This window comes from Natator depressus, chromosome 2, assembly GCF_965152275.1.
Source record: "Natator depressus isolate rNatDep1 chromosome 2, rNatDep2.hap1, whole genome shotgun sequence".
Taxonomy (NCBI): Eukaryota; Metazoa; Chordata; order Testudines; family Cheloniidae; genus Natator; species Natator depressus.
Genome location: NC_134235.1, coordinates 7,195,923 through 7,223,810, shown reverse-complemented (window position 1 = coordinate 7,223,810; position 27,888 = coordinate 7,195,923). Strand labels below are relative to the sequence as shown.

General features: G+C 45.7%; 1 protein-coding gene across 10 annotated transcripts in view; it reads right to left on the bottom strand.

The window, feature by feature from the left end:
* The window catches only part of TSNARE1 (t-SNARE domain containing 1), a 695,137-nt gene that overhangs the window by 496,268 nt on the left and 170,981 nt on the right, over positions 1 to 27,888 (bottom strand). For all 10 annotated transcript variants that reach the window (XM_074943772.1, XM_074943770.1, XM_074943767.1 and 7 more), the window contains one exon: positions 14,200 to 14,321. In XM_074943772.1, the coding sequence (XP_074799873.1) occupies positions 14,200 to 14,284 (85 nt within the window). In that variant the 5' untranslated portion in view covers positions 14,285 to 14,321. The remainder of the gene's footprint in view (positions 1 to 14,199; positions 14,322 to 27,888) is intronic.

Below are 27,888 nucleotides of genomic sequence, written 5' to 3'. Positions count from 1 at the left end.
ATACAGGGGTCAGTGCAGCACAAGCATTTAGAAAGCTGTTCCTCTAACAAAGCATTGTAGCAAGTGAAAGCCACTCTGGAAGAAGCATGCAGCCCCGATTCTACAAAGCAGCTAACCACATGCTTAATTTTAGTTGACTTCAGCGGGACTACTCATGTATTTAAGTTAAGCAAGTGCTTAAGCGTTTGCTAGATTTGGGGCCCAAGTCAGCATTATCTTCTTCGTGCCTTGCAAACACCATCAGAGTTGTCACAGAACTAGCCGAAGGGACTTAACGACCACATGGCCATGAAACCGGAACACTGAGGGACTGCTATTCTGTTCACATGGCCCGTGGTCCCCTGGCTTTTATCAGGAGTCTCACACAGAACTCCACCCTACTTGGAATTTACAGGCCTGCCCTTTGCCCCTTGCACAGCTCCCCCGATTCCCTCGCTGTCAAAGGGACAATGCAGTGTAACATATCTCACTCCAACACAGCAGACTGCTGCAAATCTTCCCCTGTTGTGTGATTTTACATGGATGGGAAATGCATGGCTCTAAATACTTCACAATCCCTAGGATATTGGTAAATCCCAAGGCTTTTTTTTACCATCAGGAGTGAGTGGCCAGTGTCCAAAATCACGGTAAAAGGAGCTATGTGGGAATGGAGGGATGTGAAAAGGAGAGGAAGAGGAGCCAGTGGCAGTGAGAAGAGGCAGGAGTAGTTTACCTATCTCCCATTCCTCAGCATAGCATGCCAAGGCTGGGTAACTCTGTCCACTGGGTTGATGCTGCAGGCAATCTTGCATGGCAATCTTGTGCGTAGGTTTGATGGATTTCTGATGTGTTAAATTTGGCAGTTACAAACCAAGTGTCAGAATAAATAGAAAATCTCATTCTTGGGGCACGGGGAACCTGGCACCTGTGCGGGCACTAACTTCATAAACAGCTTGAGTTTGTCAATGGGAATTTTACCAGTAATTATTCTGCAGCATGGGGGGCGGGGTGTGCATTTAATGGTACTCAAGTGGAAAAAAAACTAAGCAAATTATTCAATTAACTGAAAACAGCTAATGCACTGGGTCGCTAGAGCAGCCACTTTTCACCGTGTTTAATTTCCCTACTACTACCGTGAAAAGTCCAAAGCACCTGCAGCCCCAATGAGGTGTGTCAGGCAGCAAGTGCCTTTTATACTCTCACTATTACATCAGGACCAAATTCTGCCATCAGTTACGCAGTTCACACTGCAATCAGTGTAACTGGGAAGAGATATCTGGCCCATGGAAGGTATAAGCTGTCAAAGCAGTAGCTTCTTAAGCTTTCAATGAAATAATATGCTATGGTAATAATAATAGAAATACAGAATCGAGAAATGTCAGGCTGGAAGAGACCTTGAGAGGTCATCGAGTCCAGCCCCTGCTCTGAGGCAGGACCAAATAAACTTTGACCATCCCTGACAGGGGTCTGTCCAACCTGTTCTTAAAACCCTCCAATGACGGGGACTCCACAACCTCCCTTGGAATCCTCTTCCAGAGTTTAACCACCTTAAATTAGAAAGTTTTTCCTAAAATCTAACCTCAATCTCCCTTGCTGCAGATTAAGCCCATTATTTCTTGTCCTACCGTCAGCAGACATGGAGAAGAAGATGGTAACCAATTGTTCTAACAGCCCTTAATGTATTTGAAAACTGTTATGTCCCCCTTCAGTCTTCTTGTCTCAAAATTAACCATGCTCAGTTTTTTTTAACCTTTCCTCAGAGGTGAGGTTTTATAAACTTTTTTTTATCTTTTTGTTGATCTCCAGTGGACTCTCTCCAGTCTATCCACATCTACGCTAAAGTGCAACACCTAGAATTGGACACAGTACTCCAGCTGAGGCCTCACCAGTGCCAAGTAGAGTGGGACAATCACTTCCTGTGTCTCCTATATGACACTCCTGCTAATATACCCCAGAATGATATTAGCCTTTTTCACAACTGCATCACACTGTTGACTCATATTCAGTTTGTGATCCACTATAACCCTCAGATCCTGTTTCAGTAATACTACCCCCTAGCCTGTTATTCCCCATTTTGTAATTCTGCATTTGACTTTTCCTTTCTAATTTAAGTACTCGGCACTTGTCTTTATTGAATTTTATCTGGTTCATTTCAGACTCATTCTCCAATTTGTCAAGGTCATTCTGAATTCTAATCCTGTCCTCCAAAGTGCTCACAACACCTCCCAGCTTGGTGACATTGACAAATTTTGTAACCACACTCTCCACTCCATTATCCAAGTCATTAATGAAGTACTGAATAGTACCAGACCCAGAACTGAGCCCTGTTGGACTCACTAGATATCTCAGTTGAAAGAGAACAACTGATAACTACTCTTTGAGTACAGACTTTCAACCAATTGTGCACCATCTTATAGTAATTTCACCACATTTCCTTAGTTTGCTTATGAGAATGTCATGTGGGACTGGATCAAAAGCCTTACTAAAAATCAAGATACATCATGTCTACTGCTTCCTCCCTATCTAGGGTGACCAGATGTCCCGTTTTTACAGGGACATTCCCATTTTTGGGGACTTTTTCTTGTATAGGTGCCTATTACCCCCCACCCCCTCTCCTGTTTTTTCACAGTTGCTATCTGGTCACCCTATCCCTGTCCACTAGGTCAGTAACCCTGTCAAAGGAGGAAATTAGGCTGGTTTGGCGTAATTTGTTCTTAGCAAATCCATGCTGGCAATTACTTATTACCTATTATTCTCTAGGCACTTAATAATTGTTTACTAATTTGTTTCAGTATCTTTCCAGGTATCGAAGTTAAGCTGACTGTTCTTTAATTTCCCCTTCCTTCCCCTTTTTAAAATTGGTATTATGTTTGTCCTTCTCCAGTCATATGGGAGCCCACCTGTCCTCCATGAGTTCTCCAAGATAATTGCTAACTGTTTCAAGATTGCTTCATCTAGTTCCTTAAGTACCCTAGGATAAATTTTATCAGGCCCTGCCGACTTGAATGCAGTCTCTCTTTCCCTTTTCAACTTATCTAAATATTCTTTAACCCGTTCTTTCCCTAGTTTGGCTTCCTCCACAACTTTCTTGATGTCATCAGTTATTCACTCTCCTTCCCGGCTAAGTAGAAGAGCTACATTTTCCTTCATCTTGCTCCAAATGCATTTGAAGAACCTCTTCTTATTGCCTTTTATGTGCCTTGCTAAGTGTAACTCATTTGTACCTTGGCCTTTCTGATTTTGTCCCTCCATGCCTGTACCCCTTTTCTTTTCTGTTGTACCCCTCATTAGCAATTAGTCCATGCTACCACTTTTTGTAGAATTCCTTTTTGATTTTCAGGTCATTAAAGAGTTGGAGCCATATTGGCCTCTCACTATTCTTCTTGAGTTTCCTTTGCATCAGAATATTTTGCAGTTGTACTTTAATACTGTCTCCTTGAGAAACTGCCAGCTCTCCTGAACCTCTTTACCCCTTAGATTTTCTTCCTCTGGGACCTTATCTACCAGTTCTCAGATTTTGTTAAAGTCTGCTTTTTAAAGTCCATTATTCTTATTCTGTTTCTGTCACTCCTTCCTTTTCTCAGGCTTATGAAACCTATCATTTTATGAGTACAAGTCTTACCAGACTTGCACAAGACCGTCTGTCCAAGGATCTCATGGTGCTTTACAATGTCAAGTAAGTACTTTCTCATTTGACAGAGGAAATTAAATAACCACCCAAGGTTCTTGCCAATAGTCTGTGGCAGTGTGTCTTTTACAAGACTTTGGCTCATTAGCTACCTCCCATTCCAAACAATCCCAGCTTCACATGCACGGTTCAATGGGAGGTAGGTAACAGTGACACCCTAGGGACCAGTACAATGGCTTGTCGTTAACCCTAAGGGGAATATGCTGCGCTGGTTGTTGTGCATGGTCAGTATATCACTGTGGCTTTGGAGAGAGTGATACTGTTGCGGCATAAAGCATTTGCTAAATCCAGCCTGGAGAACCGACTGCAGTCCCACATTTGCACTGGAGAATGGGACAATACCAGGGAAGTCAATAAAAGTAATGACGGCCTAAAGAATCTAAAGGGTGAGGAAAGGCTAAAACAGGAAGGCTCATTCTCACTGGAGAACGGCAGTGGGAATTTTTCAGATTGCAAATAGGGTTAATCGAATCCTCATGGATTAGTTGTTGGTTGATTTTAAAGTCTGGTGATGGAATGGAAAACCAGGGGGGATGAATCTAAGAGTCAGGAGCTGAGGATAATTTCAGGCAGGGCTATTTAAGGCAAAGGATAATAGATATGCTTAACAAACACCCATAAGAGAAGCTGTTTAAAACAGAGCATATATAGCAGGGAAGGAGAGCGAATAACTGCTGACATCATTAATGGCTATTAGCCAGGGTGGGTAAGAAATGGTGTCCCTAGCCTCTGTTTGTCAGAGGGTGGAGACGGATGTCAGGAGAGAGATCACTTGATCATTACCCGTTAGGTTCACTCCCTCTGGGGCACCTGGCATTGGCCACTGTCGGTAGAGAGGATACGGGGCTGGATGGACCTTTGGTCTTACCCAGTATGGCCATTCTTATGTCCTTATGAAACAGAACCCCAGAGCCCGATTCTAATCAACTGCTTCTCTGCAGTCTGAAAGATTTGATATATTTTTTCTTCCTACATTATATCCAATTTGTCATTAAAACACAACAACTTTTTTTTATCAATAAAAACATTTTAACATTATAGGGACAGAATTTCCAAAAGTGTATCTGCAAAAACATGAGGGCACCCACACTCTGCTGCACCTTGATTTGCAAGCACATGCATGCATGTGACAATCCGGTTTGAATTGCTGACAGCAGACACTTTTAAAAGCCTTGCACATGCTGTCTGCCCAGGTGTGCAGGGCTCAGCGAGCATCCACTGGAAGCCCGACTAGTTTGAAAGATGCTATCCGCTTCCCCTGTTGTTAGTGAACTCTTCTGGAACCAAGAACTCGCCAAACCATTGGAACTATTGGAAGGTACCCAATGTACACAGAGCATGACGTGTTACTACGCAGTAAAGAGTCGGCATTAGAAGACGCACATTTTAACTTGCTTAGAAGAAGTTCCCTGTAAACACCTATAAAACTAACTCATTTTCCTCCTTCAAAATCTGCCTTAAACCCTTGCTTGCCGTGATACCTACAAAAAACGTGACAACAATTAGGCTGCTGGTGTGCCTATCAAGCTGATAAATGTAGTCTCGTTCCCTCGCGCTCCTGTCTGCCTATATGCACCTGTTGTGTCGTCTTATACTTGGATTGTAAACTCTTTGGGGCAGGGACCTCTGTTTGTTCAGTGCTTGTACAGCACCTAGGCCAACAGGATCCTAGTCCATGACTAGAACTCCTAGGTAGTTGGATAATAATAAATAATAGTACGTGAGTAAAGCCACCTATGTAGTTAGGATTTTACATTATACGTAGGTGAGCACTTGAAAGGAAAGAGAAGCTCATTTTCCATCTCACTAAAGTTTATTTAGTACTTTTCTCTGAACTTTGCAGTAACATGGGTGCCCAGAAGCGAACATAAACTCCAGGCATGGCTGCACTAGAACTATACAGGCGAGAGGCCATTACCTATCTGCTTTGTGACACAGTATTCAATTCCTGAGAATTAACCACTAATGCAAAAGCCTCCTTTGCCCTCTCCACTACACCTCACTATTGCAATGTAAAATGACTCTCGCTCACCCTAACCCACCTTAAAATTACCATGGCACAGTAAGGTAAGTGAAGAACAGAGAAGCACCTTTAAGAATTACCTGGCCTGTGGCATTTTAACTTATGCCATTTGCATTATTTTGATCTCTATGTATTTTTATAGGCAGTGGATCTCTGTTCATTTCCCCCCATAGAACAGCAACCCTGGAAGAATGGGTTCACTATAGCAGGGCTGTAATTTGCATACTGTCACACTTTAATGATTCAGGGCTTTATTTCAACTTCACTATAACAGTGTTTCATTTCTTTTAAGTGTACTGCAGACAGATGAGACACCTCCTATATGAAAAAAATTCCTATCCCGCCAGGATCATTTCAGTCTTTCACCCTTTCCAGGCAGAGAAGCTGAGTTCTGCACATTTTAACAGTGAATCTTCACTGGTGAATTCTTCCATGATCCTGTCTTGCACATCCACACCATCTTTGACTTTTGTGTGCAACCTCTGACGCACAATTGAAAGTTGGACATACACAAAAGTGCACTTTTGGAAATTCAGTTTCATCCGAGTCTCTGGGATGAGACCTTAGAAATAAGGACCCTGTCTGTTCTGTGTGGGCACCAGGTGGCAGTTTATAAGAGAGCAGGAATATGTCCCAGCGTATTAGCCAAAGATATGTCATTATTGCTCAGCATGCTCTGCCTCAGTTTGGTGCAATCCTCCACCCCAGAAGTGGCTGCATTTCAGTAATATTGTGTGTGTGTGTACTTTGTAAAGCATGCTGGGATCCTTCCAGATAACACATGCTATACGTCATAAATGAAAAATGCTCTGAATAATCTGAACATTTTTATTTTGCTTTTTTTCCCTCCAACAAAGGTATCTTTGGGCCCCAAAACCTCCATAAATTTGGGTCCAAGATCCATTCCAAAATTATAGCAAAAGGAATCCATACATCTTTCTAAACAGATTGGCTAGAAAAGGGCAAAGCCTGTGCAATCCAAGACCCTGTTATCAGATTTCTTCCACGAGCAACAACATTCTTGTTGTTAGTCTCTAAGGTGCCACAAGTCCTCCTTTTCCTTTTGCAAATACAGACGGACAGGGCAGCTCCTCTGAAACAATTTTTTTGTGTTCTTTTTGCGAACATTCTAATAGTTACAATTCCATTTGTCATCACGTCAGCTCAGGAAGGCTTTTTCCTCCCTTCCAAATAATTTATCTTCTCTTGCTAGGTGAGTACATGAGTAACTAGCTCAAAGGAAAAGGAGCCAAGATGCACTGGAAATACAACTGGGCAAGGAACTTTTTCAGAGTATCTTCAACACTTTTTTTTAAAGCTTTTTTTTTTTTTTTTTTGGGGGGGGGGGGGGGGGTTGCTCCTTTCTTTGATCTCCAAAATAAACTCTTGGAAGATGAGCATTTCTTCCCGAATGCTCTTCTTCCTTCATGGTGCATACATACGATCTTGTTATGGGGTCTCATCATCCACAGCTCTGGGCTGGACACAATAGCTTGTTGGCATATGATTAACATGCCAGGCACATCAGTTTGTTATGGTAGGGCTACCCAAGAGCGCTGCACCACTTGGTTTGTTATTGCATAGTCGGGCTCATAAAAACAGGGTCTCGCAATTCATGGTTCTGTTTTGTTGTTTGCACGTTAGAAGTGTTAGTGATAATGTAGAATTCAGGCCTGTATGTTTGCCTGAGATAGACTTTTGGGTCTTGTTTGCTCACTTGAGTTTTGATACTTTTATATTCTTACTAATATGTGTGAACAAAGAACAAAGACACTGTGTATGTTGCTTCTGTCTAGCCAGATGGGTTTGTTAGTACAATGGGAACACGTAAGAACAGCTGAAGTGTTGCTAGTTATGGTGGGAGTATCATATACAAGCGTACACTTGAAGACTGCCTCGACTCCTACCTCAAGGCAAGGTCAAGCAACAGTCAGGAAGGGCAAGGGGGTTGGGGGGAGGTGTAAGAAACACTAAGGCCAAAGAAATGCCTGTCCCTGACCAAAATACAACCTCACTCCTTACCCCTCCCATGGAATACAAAAGAGGTGAGATGAAGAACCCAGACTCAGGACCCTCCAAAACAAAACATGACCATAAATTGTAAGAGGTGGGAACGAGGGCGTGCATTGCAGGTATATTTATGCCTGCTAAGGAGGGGGGCGGACAGGACACTGGGAAACAAGGCTCTGTGGCATCAGAGCTATGGATATGCTTGCTTAAAACTAACCCCAATAAATATTGCATTGCCTCCACTTCGGATTTCCAGTCTTCTGCTTTCTGTCTCCGTGACAAAAATCAGAGGAGGGGGTAATGGAAAAGCCCCCTAACAACTACCAGGCTACACACCTTGGTTTGTTTTTGTAGGGTTGTTACTGAAAAAGGGGGTGCTGGCATTGATTTGGTAAACATAAAGTAAAGAACATTGTTTTCAAGAACACACATATATCCATCAAGGATTATATGCACTCAGCAAACAGATATATGTTGGAGACGAAAGGAGGCATACCCCTTTATTCTGACCTCACCATGGGGTTTCTACACTGAGAAAGTTTTCTCATTAACTCATTAATCCGTCTCAGGGGAGAGTGGAGGCAGAATACGGGTTTCCAAATCAGCCTCCCTTGACATTTAATTAACAACAATATTTAGGACTCCTACAACGAAAGACAGCCCGCAGGTGTCACTCGCTCTGTCAGGATTAAAGGGCAAAGAACACAGCAGAGGCTCAAATGACACTGAAGCGCAGAGATGAGATGCAAAAAAGACAAAAAGGTTCTCCAAGCCAACCCACCCACTCCACAGCTAGTACAGAACTGCTCCCTGCAGTACGTTCGAGTGCTCCGGCCAGCCCTCGTCCAGATGTCCCCGAGCCACAGGGCCCCCAGTTTCATCTTATTAATTTCTATTTATGCCGCTTTCTGCCCGCCCCCCCCGCAAACACACACTCCCTTGGACAGCCAAAAACAAGGAGAGTCGCGAAGTAATTATTAATACTTACTGTAGTACAAAGAATAATCGTTTGGAATTCTCACATAGAAGGCACAGTAAGAGGGCAAACTGCTCAACAGACATGACCAAACCAAGTCAACATCCCTGTCAGATAGGCTGATGATATCCGCTTATACGGATGAGGAAACAAAGGCAGCAACAGAACCCAGGGCTCCTGGCTCAGAGGTTTTTGTTTAGCAAATGAGACCAAGGCTCTTCCTGCTTCCATTCTAAAATTTTAGACAGCACCTATAGCACTGAACACGCTACAGGGCCCGGGAGAGAAGAAGGAATCCGCAAGCCAGAGAGACAGGCAATCCCTTGATTTTCAAAAGCCATGCAAGTACGCACACTACTGAGCAACTCAAAGATTCACTTCCACTTGCCTGAAAAATAAACCTACCTGTCTTCTTTGATCTGTACTTGAACACAGCCTGAGAAGAGCAGGAGGGATTGTTATAAATATAAAGGGAAGGGTAACCACCTTTCTGTATATAGTGCTATAAAATCCCTCCTGGCCAGAGACAACATCCTGTTACCTGTAAAGGGTTAAGAAGCTCAGGAAACCTAGCTGGCACCTGACCCAAAGGACCAATAAGGGAACAAGATACTTTCAAATCTTGGGGGGGGGGGAGCCTGAGGAGGGGGAAGGCTTTTGTTTGTGCTCTTTGTTTACTTGTTTGTTCTCTCTTGGGACTGAGTGATGCCAGACAGAAATCCATCTTCTCCAACCCATCCTAATCCAAGTCTCCAATATTGCAACCAGTATAGGTAAGCCAGGCAAGGCGGATTAGTTTATCTTTTGTTTTATGTGAATTTCCCCTGTGTTAAGAGGGAGGTTTATTCCTGTTTTCTGTAACTTTAAGGTTTTGCCCAGAGGGGGATCCTCTGTGTTTTGAATCTGAATTCCCTAAAAAGTATTTTCCATCCTGATTTTACAGAGGTGATTCTTTTACCTTTTCTTTAATTAAAATTCTTCTTTTAAGAACCTGATTGATTTTTCATTATTCTTAAGATCCAAGGGTTTGGGGCTGTGTTCACCTGTACAAATTGGTGAGGATTATTATCAAGCCTCCCCAGGAAAGGGGGTGTGTAGGGCTTGCGGGGATATTTTGGGGAAAGACGTCTCCAAGAGGTCTCTTTCCCTGGTCTTTGTTTAACACGCTTGGTGGTAGCAGCATAGGGTCCAAGGACAAGGCAAAGTTGGTACCTTGAGCAAGTTTTTAACCTAAACTGGTAAGAATAAGCTTAGGGGATCTTTCATGCGGGTCCCCATATCTGTACCCTAGAGTTCAGAGTGGGGAAGGATGGACTCCATGTCAAAGCTTTGTGGACCAGATAACGTCTTACAAAGACTCAACACTAACCTAGCCCTGCGTTCTGGGCTTCTGCGGTCACTGTTCTTTGGCTTCACAGAATACCATTCTGCTTCACTTCCAGAGAGTTAATCCTTCCAGGAGCATTTGCTTAAAACTAAAAACTTGAATTTGGCTCAGTACTTAAAATTCTGTTTAAAAAAAAAAAAAAAGCCAAAACTCATAAGAAAACCAAAACCCAGAAAACATTTCCACTTTTTATTTCCCTTCTCGTGGGAACACCTGACTGGACACAAGGAAACATTCCTCATGGAACATTTTCAGCCCATTTGCAAAGGGCTAGCACAAAGCCTCTGCCATGGTGCATAGGCTTCATCCAGGCTATCTGCACAGGGGTGGATTTCACACTAAATCAACCAGCACAAACTGTGACAAGCAAATGGGGTTTATAAAACTCCTTCTGCTTTGATCCCCTATATATAATTAGTGACAGAGGGAAGATAATTTGCTGGTTTAAAATGGATGATTTTTAAACGGATGTAATCCCTAGAATAAAATATGTAGACTTTAAAACTCCAAAAAGCACCTGTCTAGGTCGGTTTTTGAGCCCCCTTCCTGGAACAGCTGAGTGTTTCCACCCCCTGTATAGCAATGTACACAAGGTAGTTTGGTCTCCTGCTAAGACGGCAAACTTCAGCCCTTCAATGGCCCTGAAGATGCACAATGACAGCAAAATTACCTAGGGGGCGTGTGCATTGAGATTAGGATAGGCTTGGGATAGGCGGGGCCCTCCTCCCTCCTCTTTGCCTAGCCTATCGCAGCTCCTCTAGAGGTGTGAATCTTCCCTTGCATCACAGCCTCTCCATGTTGCTCTAGGACCACCAGGTGGACTATACACTAGGATACCCTCCTCCGCACACATGGGAATGCACCAAGGAATCAGCTCCCCATCATTGTGAGTGGAGAGAAAGCAGCCTTGCCATCAGTAATGCTATACACCCCCATGCTCCTGCCCACGGCTCTCTCCAGGTTTCCATAGCTCACTCATTACCGTGGTATCTGAGCAGAAAAGTCTGCCCCCCCTTTCCCCCATAATACCCGATAGGGATACACATTTCCTATAACTGTCTGCCTCAGAGGAGGGCAGGCACAAGAGCAAATTCTTTCAGAAAGCTAAAGCATGAGGTCGCAGTCATTAGCTCCCCTTTGTGTCATGACAGTTGTATTATGAGTTTGCGTTTATAAAATGCAGCCTCACACTGTGCATTAGAGACCATTTAAAACATACAGGTTGACATCTGGATGCTTTGCCTCTTTTTACTTTACCATTTCCAAAGCCCCTCGGGAAAGAAGGGGGTGGGAGGCCAGGGAGATTATTTCTGAGCTTTGGTTAAAAAAAGAGAAGTGCAGCCATTTGCTAAATGTTATTTCTGGGTTTGCATGTATTTACCGAGTGACTCTCTGTGCCCACTGCTGTAATGTAATAGCACGCTGCACAGATTAGATGCAGCATCCCTGTGAGGTAAACTACCCACGGTGGACACATCATGCCCAGCTTCCCTCTGCACATCATTCCAATCACTCCCATTGTAAATACACCTAGAAGACAGGAACAGAATCCTATGTCTGCCCGTGAAATGCTCTATCTCCAGTCCCCACAAATGTCTCTAAAAACACTGCAAGCAAAAGACCCCAGCTGAACATATATGGTAAACAACGTCGTACACTAAATTCTCACCCACGCTACTCATGTTATATGCACTAGTTCAATGACTGATACATGAATCAAATCCAGCAGAATGAGCCACCATGCAACATGCAAAAGCAAGCATCATAATATGCACACTGAGGATACGGTGAAAAATGAGCAGCCCCCAGCATTCCTCACACATCCTATTATATTAGAACAAGGCAGACATCCAATGATATTGCAAAGCTGGAACTACAGAATCACAAAAATATTTCTTCACCTAGACCACAAGCCAACCTGGGGAACTGACTGTTGCAAGATATTACTGAATTAAATATTGTCGCTGGAGCTAAATAAGATTGAGAGCACTGTCAACATCAGTAGCGGTGCAAATTAAGAGCCCAACGGTGCAATCCTTAAGGGCTTGTTTACACCGTACAGGAACATGTGCGACCGTGGTGTGATTTCTAAAGCACACTAAGGTGCTGCACTGTACTTGGAACAGCATTATGTTAAGGTTCAAGATGGATGAATTCAAACTGGAACAGGAAATGAGAAATGCTACTAGGATGATCAGGGGACTGGAGGGCCTACACTACAAGAGGAGACTGGAAACGCTAGGTTTGTTTAGCCTAGCAGAAAGAAGGCTGAGAGGTGATATGTTTGTTCTCCATAAATACATCAAGGGGGTAAACACCAGGGAGAGTGAAGAACTATTTAAACTGAAGGACAATGCTTACACAAGCGTAAATGGGTATAAACTGCCAGAAATAAATTCAGGCTGGAAATTAGAAGAAAGTTTTTATCAGAGAGGTGAGGTTCTGGAACCGCTTCCCAATAGGAGCCATGAGTCCAAACAACTTAATCAGAGAGAGCTGGCCAAATTCACGACTGCTTGTGATGATCGGAGACAGAGCTCAGCACACTGCCCTGGGTGGGGATCACTTCCTCTTTCTGTCTTATATTACTAAAAGCTCGTGCTTCAAGGATTCAGATGGTCAACCTGCAAGGGTCAGAAAGAGATTTCTCCCCTCCTCTCCCGCAGTGCATTCTGGGCGAGTTTTTGGTCCCCTTTCGTTGAAGCATCAGGGATGCAGATGGCGAAAGATGGGACCCGGGACAGCGTGGGTCAGGGCTGTGAGGTGGCATTGAGCATTCTTTCTCTCTCGCAGGTGCTTGGCTGACTGGTTCTTCCTCATATGCTCGGGGTCTACCATATGTGGAACAGAGAAATAAATGCCCCCCTGGGTCAGATTGACAGTGACCTTGGGGGTTTTTCATCTTCCTCTGCAGCATGTGGGTGCGGGTCTCTTGCCAAGATTATCTGGATATATCTCACTTAATCCTTATGCTGCCACTGCAGGGGCCTCAAGCACTGGTGCACCTCCCTCCTTCCTAGCTCTGCCTGTGGCACATAATAGTCTTGTCTCCTGTGGGCTGTAATACTTTGGTCTAATTTCAATTATTAGGTTTAGTGTGCGGGTGCTGGTGGCCTGGGAGAGACAGGAGGTCAGACTAGATGATCTGCTGGTCCTTCTGGCCTTCAGCTCTATTAATCTATCATTTTCAGTGCACCAAGGAACCTTTAGTGCACCAGCAAGGTCTGAACGGGTCAATTAATGTGCAACACATTCGTGCGCTTTGGAAATCACACCCCAGTAGCACGTGTTACCCAGCAATGCAGACAAGCCCTTACTCTTGTTGGTCACTACTTACTCATGCAAACAGCCTCACTGAAGTCAGCAGGACTATTTGCACAACTGATCCTCAACATAAGGATTGCACAAGATAGCCCTAAAAGATTGAACAATGGTGATTAAATCATGTGCTTTGAAAGGGCAGCATGCTGCTCAGGGAACAATCACACACTACATAGCACTGCACAGTAACTAGGTGCGCAGTGGTGATGTATGTTTTCTTTTGAAGCATGAGGTACTGGCTACTGCAGGGTCTACAGCAGGGGTTCTCAAACTGGGAGTCGGGATCCCTCAGGGGTTCCCAAGGTTATTACATGCGGGGTCATGAACTGTCAGCCTCCACCCCAAACCCTGCTTTGCCTCCAGCATTTATAATGGTGTTAAATATATTTTAAAAAGTGTTTTTAATTTATAAGGGGGGGGGTCGCACTCAGAGGCTTGCTGTGTGAAAGGCATTACCAGTACAAAAGTTTGAGAACCACTAGTCTAGAGGGACCAACAATATAATTTGCCTAGGCAATGCTACATTCCTATGACTTATTGCATGACGTGTCTTGATATTTTATGATGTGTTGTGAGAGCACTTGGAAAGCAACTCACATCTTCTGTCTAGCTCTCAGTACTGAAGTCAGAGAAGAGGGGCTGGAGGAGATCTTTAACTTGACTTCCTTGTACCTAATCACCACGCAAAATGATCTATCATATAGTGTAGCATTTGTCTACTGAGGTACATCAGCCTTGTTATACATTAGCAATTAAAACTGCCTTCCCCAGCGTAGTCAGGTAGGGTAAAGTACAGCACGCAATCAATACTTTACCTAGGGGTTGATATCCTTGTCTCGATGGGCCTCCAAAGGGGTTCCGGCTTCCGAATCCGCTCCCATCAATGGAACCATAAGACATTTTCTACACAGCGGTGAATGGAGATTTTCTCTTAAGGCTGAAAAAGAACACAAAGAAAGAACAGTTGGCTAAAGTCCACAAGCATTGCCTAAAAGACCCTGCAAAGGAAACAAAGCCCAGAGCTTTCCTAGTAACCTTGTCCACCAGTAGTGAGAGGGGAGGGGTCTCATATCTCCTTAGTTACGTCCCTAGCCTTTCCAACGACCTGCTGTGTGACTTCAGGTAAATCAGCTCCCCTTTCTGTGCCTTAAATGAGCGTAACACCTCGGGGGTTGGGAGACTTCATTCATTACCGTGTGCACTGTGCTTTGAGATCCTCAGGCGGAAGGTAAGTGCAGGGTAGTGTTAGCAAAGGAAGGCAGCCATTGCCTTCTGCAGCATTTTCGCTACAGAGCTGGACAGGAGTCTATCTGTCATACTGCAGGCTTGACGAGCTCTAGACAGACAGTTTATGGCCATATCATAATCTCCTGGGCCTCCAGTACAAAAACTGCAGCCAGAGTTATTCCTCCTTGCCTGTAAAAAGATGCTGCATCAAGTAGCAATGGACTGAATTCAATACACTTCTGGCAGCTGCAAGCCTAAATCTCCTCCTCAATCTCCTCCTTGCCTCTGCAAAATGCAGCCACCACTGCCCCAGAAGCCTTAGATTATTTCAGAGGGCTCCCAGGACTTGAAGGGCCAAACATGACTCATCCTGGAGGCCCTGGGGACCCGATGGCCCAAAGAAATAAGGACCAACGTACTGAGGCAGGGTTGGTAGGTAGCCAGGAAGTGGCAGAAGTGGCAAACAGGGGAAGAAGCAGCATGAGAAGTGGTGCTGGCTCCCCGACTCCCAGGGAGCAGAAATGGAAACGGCAGCCCCTTCTCCTTGCTTGTGGTGGGAAGGCCAGGAAGAAGGGCAGTGGATGGAGAAGCTCTCTGGCTGCAGATGGGGCTGATGGATGTGACAGTAGATTCCCTGCTGAGAGCGTGAGGAGGACCATACAACAATGATTTTTCTGTCCTTGCTCAGTGGAGATCCCTTCATTGGAAATGGTGCCTGCAGCATGGGAGATGGCAGGAACTGGGAGCTGATCAGCTGTGTCTGCATGTTGGGGTGAAGGGTATAATAAAAACCCAGACACCCCCCAAGTACATACACAAGCAGCGTGGTCCCATCAGCTAGGGCAGGAGGTGGGGAGTCAGCAGACCTGGGGTTCCATTCCCAGAGCCTCGATGTGTGACCTCAGGAAAGAAAGACACTTGCTTGGTGCCTCAGTTTGCCTGTGCATACAATGGGGATAACGCATGTGCCCCATTTTGGAAAGAGCTTTAAAATACAAGTCTGGAATTACCTATGAATGATCTAGCCTAGGTGTATCAAAGATACGAAGGAGCAGTTTCTGTATGAATTAGGGATTTATTCATTGCAATTTATTCATGGTACCAGCTACCAAAGCCTGCAGCGGCAGGCGAAGTCTCTGTTGCAGTGAATCGGCTCAGCGGTCTGCACTGCAGCACTTCGTTTCAATCATCCTGCAGGAAGGACAGAGTCTCCGGACCCCACACCTCCACTTGGACTTTGGCCGCAGGCAGCTGCTGCACGTTTTTTCTTTGAAGCTACACGACACCAGGCAAAATTACTGCTGCCGTTAGTGTGGGCAATGGAATCTGTGACATCCCAAGGGAGCCACTTACTGCCCTTTTCCGACTGGAGCAAATGCCACACAAACGGTGAGCAGGGCAATTTATCTCTGCCTCAAAAAAAAAAAAAAAAAGCCAAGAGATAATCGACTCCCATTTGCACTCCAGTTCCCCGTCAAGCTGCAGATCTCATCCACCAGCTGAGCGGCATTTCTGCACAGAGGGGATGTGCCATGAGATTCCTAGGCCTTGCGGCAGAACCAGCCTCCCGTACACTTGGCCCCCAGGAGCGAAGCTGGAATAGCCCTAGAGGGAGATTCAGCTCCGAGAAGCCAGACAAGAGAAGCTACAGTGAAAAAGAAACTGAGTACAGGAATCAAAAGGCACGAACCAATACAAAAAGCATAACTAATAGAGAACAATAAATACAGTTCCTCACACTGCTCCAGTGTCGTTCAGCTGAGGATCTCAATACACGGTACAAACATTAATTAGGCCTCAACATCCCCATGAAGTAGGTACGTTTTCGGCTGAGTAAAACTGCAGCACACAGTGACAGAGCTGAGAACAGGAGCTAGGACTCACAAGACAACACTTCTATCTAGATACTTACAACCAAGATTTTGTCATGGGTATTTTTAGTAAAAGTCACAGACAAATCATGGGCAATAAAAAAAAAAAAATCACGGAACCTCACGATCTGTCCACGACTTTTACTAAAGACACGGGGGGCGGGGGGGACTAAAAGTGGGACCCCCACCGGCCACTGTTCCAGCCCTGGATGCTGCTTCGTTGCTCTGGCGGCCCCTGGGGGCAACCCAGCAGTGGCAGCCTCTGCTCCGGCAGCCTAGGACCGCTGCTCCTGCAGCAGGGGCTGACTGCTGGCTCTGGGCAGCTGCTGACCAGCCCTGGGGGCTGACCACTGGCCCCTGCTCTGGCGATGGGGGCTGACCACTGGGACCACCGGCGCTGGGCCAATGCTCCGGCAGCAGGAGCTAACCACTGGCTCTGGGGGCTGACCTGGCCCCAGGCCACTACTCCAGTGGTGGTGGTTGATGCTCCTGCCCCAGGGGCTGACTGCTGGCCCTGGGTCACTGCTCCGGCAGATGGGGCTGACTGCCAGCCGCAGGCCACTGCTCCTGGGCGGGGGGCAGACAGCTGCTCCAGCCCCGCTGCTACGGTGTGCTGAAGCTGAAGTCACAGAGGTCCAGTAAAGCCACAGAATCTGTGACAGACTCGTAGCCTTACTTATAACTAAGGCTAAAATCAGTCACAGATTCTGTGGTTTTACGAGACTTCTGTGACTTCCTCAAAATTCCACTAATTCAGCCCCGCCACCTGTAACTTAGCTTCACAGGGCCCCCTGTGGCGGGGGTCCCCAGGCAATTGCCCTGATTGCTACCCCCTAACGCCAGTCCTGTGTACATTTCCATGATGTGTTTATTTCCTGTGTCCTGTCTGTGACTTTCAATAAAAATACCTCTGCTAAAATGTAGCTTTACTTACAACCCCCATTACTGCAGTATCTGAGCTCCTCATGATCTTTAATCTACTTATCCTCCCAACTCCTCTATGAGCCAGGGCAGGACTCTTATCCCCATTGTATAGATGGGGGGAACTGAGGCACAGAAAGACTAAGTGATTGGCCCAAAATCACACAGGAAGTCTGTGGCAGAGCAGGTAACTGAACCCAGGTCTTCTGAGTCCCAGGCTAGTGACAGAAATAGTACAAAGTAAGGTCATGCACTTAGGGTCTAATATTAAGAATTTCTGCTACAAGCTGGGGGTTCATCACTTAGAAGCGACAGAGAAGGATGGAGACTTGGATGTGAGGCTCAATCAGAGGATGACTATGAGCCAGCAATGTGATACGATTGTGAAAAAGCAAATGTGATTCTAGGATGTATCAGGAGAGGCATTTCCAGCAGAGGCAGAGACGTATTAATGCCTTTGCACAAGGCTCTGGTGAGACCTCACCTGGAATACTGTGTGCAATTCTGGTCACCCACGTTCAAGAAAGATCAACTCATACTGGAACAGGGGGCGAGATGAGCTCTGAGGATGGTCAGGGGAACGGAGGACTTGTCCTATGGGAGGAGACTGGAAGAGCTCGACTTGCTTAGCCAGGCAGAAAGAAGGCCAAGAGCAGATATGACTGCCCTCTATAAATACATCGGGGGGTAAACACCAGGGAGAGTGCAGAGCTATTTAAACTGAAGGACAATGCTGGCACAAGCACAAATGGGGATAAACTGGCCACAAACAAATTCAGGCTGGAAATTAGAAGAAGGTTTCTAACCCTCAGAGGGGTGAGGCTCTGGAACAGCCTCCCAACAGGAGCTGTGGGAGCAAACAACTTAATTAGTTTTGAGAGCGAGATGGAGAAGTTGATGAGTGTGACTGTATGATAGGGTTCCTTGTGATGGTGGGGGCAGGGCTCAGCAGCCCTCTGGTTTCTGTCTTATGTTCCGAAAGTTCGTGCTCCAGGGTTCCAGCTGGCCACTGGCAGGGGTCAGGAAGGGATTATTCCTTCCCCATCCACGTTTTCTGGGAGGGTTTTCGGTTTGGTTTTGTATTTTTGTCTCTTTCCTCTGAAGAATCAGGGATGGCCATGGCTGGAGATAGGACATTGGATGGGGAGGGCCAGTGCTTTCAGGTGGCACTGAGCTTGCTTTCTCTCTCTCTCTCAGGGGCTTGGCTGGCTGGTTCTTGTTCACATGCTCAGGGACTAACAGATCGTCGTGTGGGGGGTCAGAAAGGAATTTCCCACCAGGTCAGATTAGCAGTGATTGGGGGGGGGGGGGTTCTCTCCTGTTCTCTCCCTGTGGCATATAGCAGTCTAGTCTCCTGTGAGCTGTAATAGTTGTTGGGTTTAGGGAGCAGGTGCTGAGTGGTGTTGGCGGCCTGTGATATACAGGCAGTCAGACTTCTGGCCCTGAACTCTATAGCCTAACTACTGCATCATCACTTCCTCCCTTTTGAACAGAAGCAAAGTCCTAGGATCGCCCTGCCCTCCAGCTGGGAATGTGATTAGGAAAGGGAGGCAGGAATTCTAGAGGAAAAGGAGTCATGAGAGGAGCAAGAGGAGACCAAGCCTGAGGGCTCTGATCTTCAGAGACACAGTCTAGGAGTGAGAACTTGTGTTAAATGCTTTGCTCTGCCATCCCACCCCCACCCCCCCACCCCTGATTGGGTAGCCCTGGGTAAAGAAATGGGTGATGTGGAGAATGAGACACCCAATTACACCTCCTAATTCCTCTGCTATTTATCCTTCCAAGACACAGCACAACTTTATTCTGAATTGCGTTATTAATGCAAACTGAGAGACTGTGTTGCCTAATGGACCAGACCCAAGCTTTCCCTGATGATGTGTTGGGGGCTGGGAAGCAACAGACACCATCTGCTTGGGAGCGGATACAGCTCTGGAAATCTTGAGTTAGCGGAGATTGTATATGGGCCTAATGGGTCAAAGAGGAGAGGGACTGCAGTCACCCCTGGTGCACAGGCCACGTGTGGCAGACAAACCACTCACTCACATACAGCTAATGAAAAGGGAACTGTAAACCACGGACTAAATACTAAATTATCTTCCCATTAGGTTAGGTCAGCCCAGCACTCTCTGATGGGACAGGCAGAGTCATCGTCTAGACAGGTGAGATGCAGACAAAGGGGCACGGGAAGAATCCAGGAAAGCTACAGCTTCCCTGCTCGCATCACGGGGAATCAAAAGCTGAGGACTCTGGCTTGTTCTTGAATTATTAGGGCCTGATCCTGCCATCAGATCTGTGTGGGCAGATTCCTGGGCCTGCACACAACCAGTCTCTGCCTGCACAGATCCCATTCCAGGATCGGGGCCTTAGCTTGTTCTGCGCTGCATATCGCTCAAAAGCTAGCTTCACTTCAAAGTGAGGCCACCAAAAGACACGAGGTCTGTTTCCAGCGATGGAAAGTCCACCAAGGCGGGCTGAATTGGTGTAAAGGGGCCACAACGTCCCCTTTGAGGGTGATCAAAGGAGGCTACCGCCGCCCAAATGGTGGGTGGCACTAACAAGAAAGGGGGTGTGGCCTTAGAGCACGTTGATGGAGCATCTTACTTACCATCAGCCACTCCAATTGCCAGAGCTCTTACCCAGCGCAGCAAGAGTCCCTGCCTGAGACCCACAAGAGAGGTCTACTAGAGGGGGCTTAGCAGGCACAGGAAAGTGGAATTTACAGCTCCCAGAGCAGCTTCATTCAATCTAGTCCCACATAAGTGCCCTCTTCCACATAAGTGTCTCCATTGAGTGATGTTAATCCCAGACTATGGTGTTCTCTCAGTCTTGGGAACCCTCAGTGAGTGTTGTGACATTTGCTCTTTTTCTTAAAGCTCCTGCCTCCGGAGTCATGTGATCCTGACAGGATCTCAGTTTTATTTTTTTTTTAATATACGTTTTTAGCCCTCACGGTTGTGGAGAAAAGTTTGAAAATGTGAATCCTACTGGCTCAAAACCAGAAGACAAATGAAAATAATCACAATTTCTTATTTAAAATTTTGGGATTTGAGGGACCCTGATTCATGATTTTTGGAAACTTAGGATGAGCAATACTGTTACCTTCACCCATCTATACAGGCTGTTCCTCTGGGGTAAATTACCAATTTCCCATCCATGAAGAACCTCGAGCTCTATTTATGGATTCACTTTATTGCCGTGAGTTCCTCCATTAGCATCTCTCCTCCCTGGGGAACGACAGGGCCACAACAAAAAGTACCAGAACTAGGTCCCTCTTTATTTCTCAGACACACCTCAGGATTAGGATTATTTTAATCCTTGAATATGTGCAGTGGTTAGAGCAACAGCCTAGGAGTTGGAATTTCCATGTTCTGTTCCCACCTCTGCTAAAGGCTTGCTGTAAAACCTGCGGGCAAGTCCCTTACACCAAGGTTTTCAGAAGTGACTTGTGACAATGGTTGCCTCCGTTTTTGGTTGACCAACTTGACACTCTTCTTCATAGGATTTTAAACCTAAAGGAACCACTGGGACCATCTAGTGTACCTATATAACACAGGCCAGAGAATTTCATGCTCTAATCCCTGCATCAGACTCTACAGCCTTTAGTTGAACTAGAGCATATCTTTTGGAAAGGCATCCATTTTGATTCCAAGTGAAGAAGAATAAACCACATCCTTTGGTGAGCTGTTCCACACAGTTAAAACATTGCATCTTACTACCAGTTTGAACTGTGCAAACTTCCATTTCCAGCCTTTGGGTTTTACTATACTTTTGCCTCCTAGATTGAAGAGCCAAGATACATGTCCCCTATGTAGGTGACAGACTGATCACATTGTCTCTTAACGTCCTCTTTGATAAACTAAATAGATTGATTCTCTTTAGGTACTCATTATAAGGCCTGTTTTCCAGACCACAAACCATTTTCAAAAGGGGATAGTTGAGCATTTTCTGAAAATCTTGACCTTAACACCTAAGTCTGTTTTCTCACCTGTAACATGGATAGAATTACACTGACCTGCCTTGCAAGGATGCTGTGAAGCTAAACTTACTAACCCTGAAATGCTTTTAGATCACTGGTGAGATATACCACATATATTTGCATAATATTAATACCAAGTCCTTTCCAAATGGTTTGCTCTCCAGGCTCCAATCTGTCAATTATGCTGGAGTCATGTCACTTTCCAGGCTTTTGTTTTCAGGGATTTATTCAATTATTTAAAAAACTATATCGTTCTGGAACATCACCTGGAGAAATGCCACTCTTTTTCCTCCGAGATCCTGAACTTCTGAACAAGCTCTAACGTCAGAGTATTTCTAAAAATCACTGGGTTTAACACTGAGTTGGTATAATTGCACGAATCCCTATACTCTCGATGAGCTTCATACCGAATGTGTCAGAGGTCAATCAGAATAGCTGTAAGGAGATTACTTTAAAAAAAAAAAGTGTGTCTTTGAGCTAATTTATGCTTTTAGTTCTTCTGTGGTGTTTGCAATATTAACATTCTGTTCTCTGGCGGCTTAGTATAAGGCAAGTTTAGGAAGCAATATGTTTAAAAGCTTCAAAATTACCTGCAGCAAATGACTGCTCAGTGCAGTTATCCAGAGCTGGTGTCCCAAGCGTATTGGGACAGGGTGAGCAGGTAGCCAGATAAGACTGTGTATTTCCTCCCCCATCCCCACTTTGGTTTCCAAGTTAATTTCAATGCTGGTGAAAGGTGCTTGGAGATGGAAGTATTGCTATGTCTCCATGGCAAAGACAGAGATGCTGCAAGACTCCCCATCAACACTGTTCCACCAAGGTGCCTCAACCTTGTTATAGACTGGAATTCTCTCTCAAAGTCTCCACTGGCTGATCAAGTGGCCTTGGCTAATCTCTTGCCAAGGCCACCAGCTGTCAACATCTGTAATTCTTCCTCTGGCACAGTTGTGCATGGCTATCCAAGCAGCCAGATGTGCTGAACAAGTAACAGAGGCCAAGCCCTAATGAGCCTACAGTCTCTAGCACAAGTTGCCCCAGAACTTAGAACAATGCACCCGAAGAGAGACTGGGGTGTGCTCTTTTATAGCTAGAACTCTATACAAAACAGTTTGATCTTCAGGAGATTCTAGAGGGATGGGTAAGATCCATGGGCTGTCCCAGGTGACTGGGAACTCCTTGATTCAAAGCACAGACACTTGATCATGGCTGCTTTACCTGGGGGTTTAGTCAGCACTGTGCAGATACCCGAAATCCTAAATCAGCATGCACTGGGCTCAAAGTAAAACCCAGCATAGATTCTCTGAGGGAAGCAGCTTCTTTTGTTGTTCCAAAGACCTCGTCAGAAACATGGCGAGGCTCCTTTCAGGACATTACATCCTTCGTTTTTTCCAAACATGGAAACATCTCTTCCAGGAATTAAGTCCTCCAAAGTAATTGGCAGCCTTTGATCTGTTCATCTTGGCTATCATTGCACATGCTTCTCAGGAGCAGTGTAGTTCGGATCAGGTGGAGAGGTTAATGGGGTAGGTACTGAAGTCACTGTGGACTACTGAGATATACAGGGTAGACCATGCCTTTGATGACTGCGAGGACTCCATTCACTGAATGTATTTTGCTTAGCTTGGCTATCACTGGCTTGCGGACCCCACTGCTGACTAATTCAACTCCAGAGAAGCAAGAGTAGCCATCTGTGGTGACCAGAAGACGTCCTCCACCAGTGACATCACAAAAGTTTCACAGACTAGATGCAATGGAGAAGCTGGGTTCCCAGGGATAGCATCATGACACAATAAGCAGGTGGGATACAGAGGTTATAAGGTCTGTTCCTGGGAACAAGATTTTTTTCTCATAGGAGCAGTTAGGTTTTTCAGATACTTTGGTGGCCAGCTCAATAGTATGGCCCAACAGGAAGGGAGGGGGAGTAGATCTCGGGGAATAAAGGAGTAATCCATCATCTTTTATGCAACATACTGAAAATGCTTCTGGAGTCTGAAACCACCAGCATCAAAACACTGGTTTCCATTGCTTATCTTCTAGGCCATACCAACCAACAAGGCTGCAAGGGCCGTGAGGCTTAGATAATGGTAATAAAACAATTTCGATATCTGCTCATGAAAGGCATTATCAGTTCACTTGGCCATGGTGTGACATCTGTTTTAACTGAAGCCTAGCTAATGGGCAAACACCCCTTCTCTTACTCTGAGGAGAAAATGGCAGAGGAAGAGATACACTTTATTACCAAAATGTTCCCACCATTGCTGCACTGAGCCGTCGCCTGGGTGAATCAGTTGGGTTTTTTGTAGTGCTGTCTTCTCTTTGCCATTTCATGCCATGCTGTCTGTTTTTTGTGAACCCTGCATGTAGAACAGTCTTAATCTATCAATGCACTAAGCAAAAACAGAAGTATTACATATTTCAGTGAACAGCAAAATTAAATTTCAAGTCAGTTCAGGAATCCAGGCTTCATCTTCCTTTTCGCTGGTTATGGATTATGAATATTAATGCAAAGCTGCTGTAAACGAACAGGAAGGAGGGAAGAAGGGGTTGGGAATCAGGCTCTGTAATTTTCTCCTGTGTAGCCGGAGCAAAGCTATTAACTTTGGATGATCCATATGCAGACATAAACAGAGACAGGGGTGTTACACTTGTTCAAATTAATAGACACAATCAGTGTGTGTGCATTGGTATCAGATATCAACAGAATAAAGGAGCCAGTAAGGAAGATATTGCAGAGACAGGCACACAGATGCTAGGACCACAGTTAAATTTGGGAATCCCACTTTGTGGGAAGGAGGCACCTGGCAGACAGTCTGTTTAAAATGACAGAATCGTGGATTACTACATCTAGATGTTCTGCTCCCACCACTAAACATACTGTTCTCTAAACCCCCCATTCCTACTGCTCACAGGAAGGCCCTGTAATTGCAGGTGCAAGGTTTCTGAGAAGCTCTTCAAGCACTGGTCTGTACCAACAGGGATACTCATGGGCAGCCGCTCTAGAAACGCTTCTTGGAGATGGCTAAAGGAGTAGTAGCCTGGTCCAACAGAAAAACATGGCAACGTGGACACGAGAATTCTGAAGTGCTCCAGCAACGATTTACAGGGAAGCCAGGAACAACTCCCTTAACCTTTTCCCTTCAGATTCCCTACTGAGAATAAGGCGATAATGCCACTCACTGACCCTAGTTGTGAATTAGTTTGTGCTTGTAAAATGTTTTGGAGGCCGTGAAGGATAACAGAATGGTTATTATTATCTAACAACTAATGGAAGGAGGAGGGAGGAGAGTGGCTAAATATGGTTCAAGGAGGGTGAAATTGAGCAAAGAAAAGATAGAGATGAACAGGTAACATTCCCTAAGGGTGAAATCATTTAGACTGTGACATAGTCTTCCCCCTCCCAGATGCAAGTGTCATCACTGGAGTCGTTTAATCCTGGTCAAGACAAAGGCACCAAAGAACTTTCTGCAGGCAAACAAGTGACAGAGACCATTTTTATCCCTAATTTTTGTGGGTCTGACTTCTTATTCCCTTGCCTGGATGCCAAAAACGCGCACACATTCAAAGACCTGTCAGAATGATAAAGTAGCAACATTTACTGACAGATCTCCACACAACATGTCAGAAAGACATCATCCAGCTAATGCTTACAGCCACTGATCTTATGTACAAACCCTTCCTTGGAAAGAGGAAAGAGAAGACGAGGGTGAGCTTGTGCTCGATACCACCCTCTTCTGGACAGAATCAGGTCTATTCCAGCATTTCTCCCTTCTCTCTGCCAGATGTGCTCCTACAGCCACTCTTTAATTCACCCAGCAGAGACCTTTTATTGGAACCTCAGATCACAAGTACAGATTTTCTTATTTACGTCTCTAAATTAATGGACAGAGACCGGTCACTGAGAACGCATCCCACCATGGTACATAACGCATTGATGTTTTAAAGCCATGGATCAAGCCTAGCAGCCCAGCCGCACCCAAGTCCCTGGTTTGGGCATTGAAACAGAACCCACCTGTGAAGTAAAGAATAAAATATTAGCCCCATTTTACAGACAAGGTGAAATGGCTTGACCAAGGCTACGTAGTGAGTCAGCAGCGGAGCAGAGATCAGAAAACAAGATGACAACCTGGCTCCTAAAGCCCAATCCATTCCTAATTTAAACCTTCTGATTAATTCAGGCCCCTAGAGGTCTGTGCATTATGCCACTCACAAAACTGTTTTTTTTAACACACACACACACCCCGTGCCACAATTTTCTTTCTTACGTTTTCATGGTTTTTAACGTGCTTTAATGTTCCCTGAACTATTCCTCCCACCACCACGTGCCCCAGACTGACTGGACTGTAAATTAGCACAAAGGATGTCAGAGACAGAAACAAATTTTTAAAAGCATGCAGTTCAGTCAGGATTCAAAAACAACAACATCCTTTATGAAATGCAAAGGATCTGAAAGGTCCCTCTAAATAGAATATAATAAGTAAAAGGAGTTAATTAATTAATTGGAGATCATTAAAAGGAGTCAATCTAACACTACCATATCTCAGAGAAGATCTTAACTAGTAGGGAAAAGCAAATTCATTATGATGGACAATAAAGGGAGGAAAAGAAGGGACCTCTTCAACCAGTGAATAATTGCTCTGATCACTTCTCTCCCCACGTATATCTTTTCAATCTGGATTAGGGTGGCCAACTTTCTAATCACACAAAACCAAACACCCTTGCCCCGCCCCTGTCCTGCTTCTTCTCCAAGGCTCCGCCCCCACTCACTCTATCCCCCTTCCCTCTGTTGCTCACTCTCCTCCACCTTCACCCACTTGCTCATTTTCACCGGGCAGGGGGTTGGGGTGCGGGTTTTGGGGGGACCAGGGATGAAGGGTTTGGGGTGCAGGAGGGGGCTCCAGGCTGGGGGGGTGGAGCCAAGAGGTTTGAAGTGTGAGAGGCGGCGCTGGGCTGAGGCAGGGAATTGGGGTGTGGGAGGGGGTACAGACTCTGGGCTAGGGGTGCAGGCTCCTGGGTGGCACCAGAAATGAGGGGTTCAGGGTGCAGAAGGGACTCAGGGCTGGGGCAGGGAGTTGGGGGGCAAGAGGGGGTGAGGGCTCTGGGAGGGAGTTGGGGTACGGGAGGGGACTCAGGGCTGAGGTAGGGGATTGGGATGTGGGAGCGGGTGAGGGCTCCAGGCGGCACTTACCTCGGAGGGCTCCCCAGAAGCGGTGACATGTCCCAGGCATGACCAGGCATCTCTGCAGGCTGCCTCCGCCTGCAGGTGCCGCCCCTGCAGCTCCCTTTGGCCACGGTTCCTTGGCCATGCCTCCGCCTAGGAGCTGAGGGACATGTCACCGCTTTCGGGGAGCCATGCAGAGCAAGGTAGGGAGCCTGCCAGCCCCGCCAACTGGACTTTTAACGGCCCAGTCAGCGGTGCTGACCAGAGCCACCAGGGTCCCTTTTTGACCGGGCATTCCGGTTGAAAACCGGACACCTGGCAACCCTAATCTGGATTTCTTTAAGGCCTGGTCTATACTACAGAGTTAGGTCGACGCAAGGCAGTTTACGTCGAGCTAACTCTGTAAATGTCTACACTAAAATGTCACTCATACGGCTGTAAGTCACCCACTACGCCAGCTTAATAACGCCTCCACTGCAAGAGGCATAGTGGTTAGGGCTGACATACTTAGGTCGACGCATTGTCAGTGTAGACAAGTGCTGATCAGAGAGAGTGGAAGAAGGGGAATAAAAACACCGAGCAACGTTTTTTCCCCTCCCTCAGCCAAAGGAGTGTTCTTTACGTAGTGCATTCCCCAGTGGGCAGTGGCCTGGCCAGTTTTTAAATGAATGAGTGATAAGAAGTGATTTTTCAAATCCTTTCCCTCATTTCCTCGCGCCCCCAATCACAGTAGAGACTAGTGTGAAGTAAAGTGCTTGTACTTCGAATAAAGAAAAATATACCATTGCTGAAATAATGTAACAACAAAGCAGAGTAATAGGATTTTCCAATGCTCTCGGTTCTCAGAGGCACACAGGCACACAGGACTGTACAGTACATGACATCCTCCCTCCCCCAGTGCAAGTTCTGACCTTTATTGAACATTAAGAGTGCCAATGCCTGGATGCTTCAACCAGATCAACCCACTGTGCTAGGCTAGGCCCTGTACAAACACAAGAAATAGCAGTCCCTGCCCCAGAGAGCTTACAGAGGTAAAATAACCTCTCTACTCCTACTTGAGATTCCCCTCTTTATGCATCCCAGGATCACATTAGCCCTTTTGGCCGCAGCATCACACTGGGGGCTCATGACAGCTGATTATTCACCAGGAGCCCCAAACCTTTTTCAAAGTTACCCTACGAACCCTAGTAAGATCCCCACCTCATTTCACAGCGGCTGTATTAGAACTGGAAGTTCTTCTCCTGCCATCATGAGATAATGCAGGGCTTGGACTGCCTTTGTTTCAAATGCTACTGATTAATACAAAAACATTTTTTTCATAGAAGTGGCACATTTTTAAAAATATTTTTGT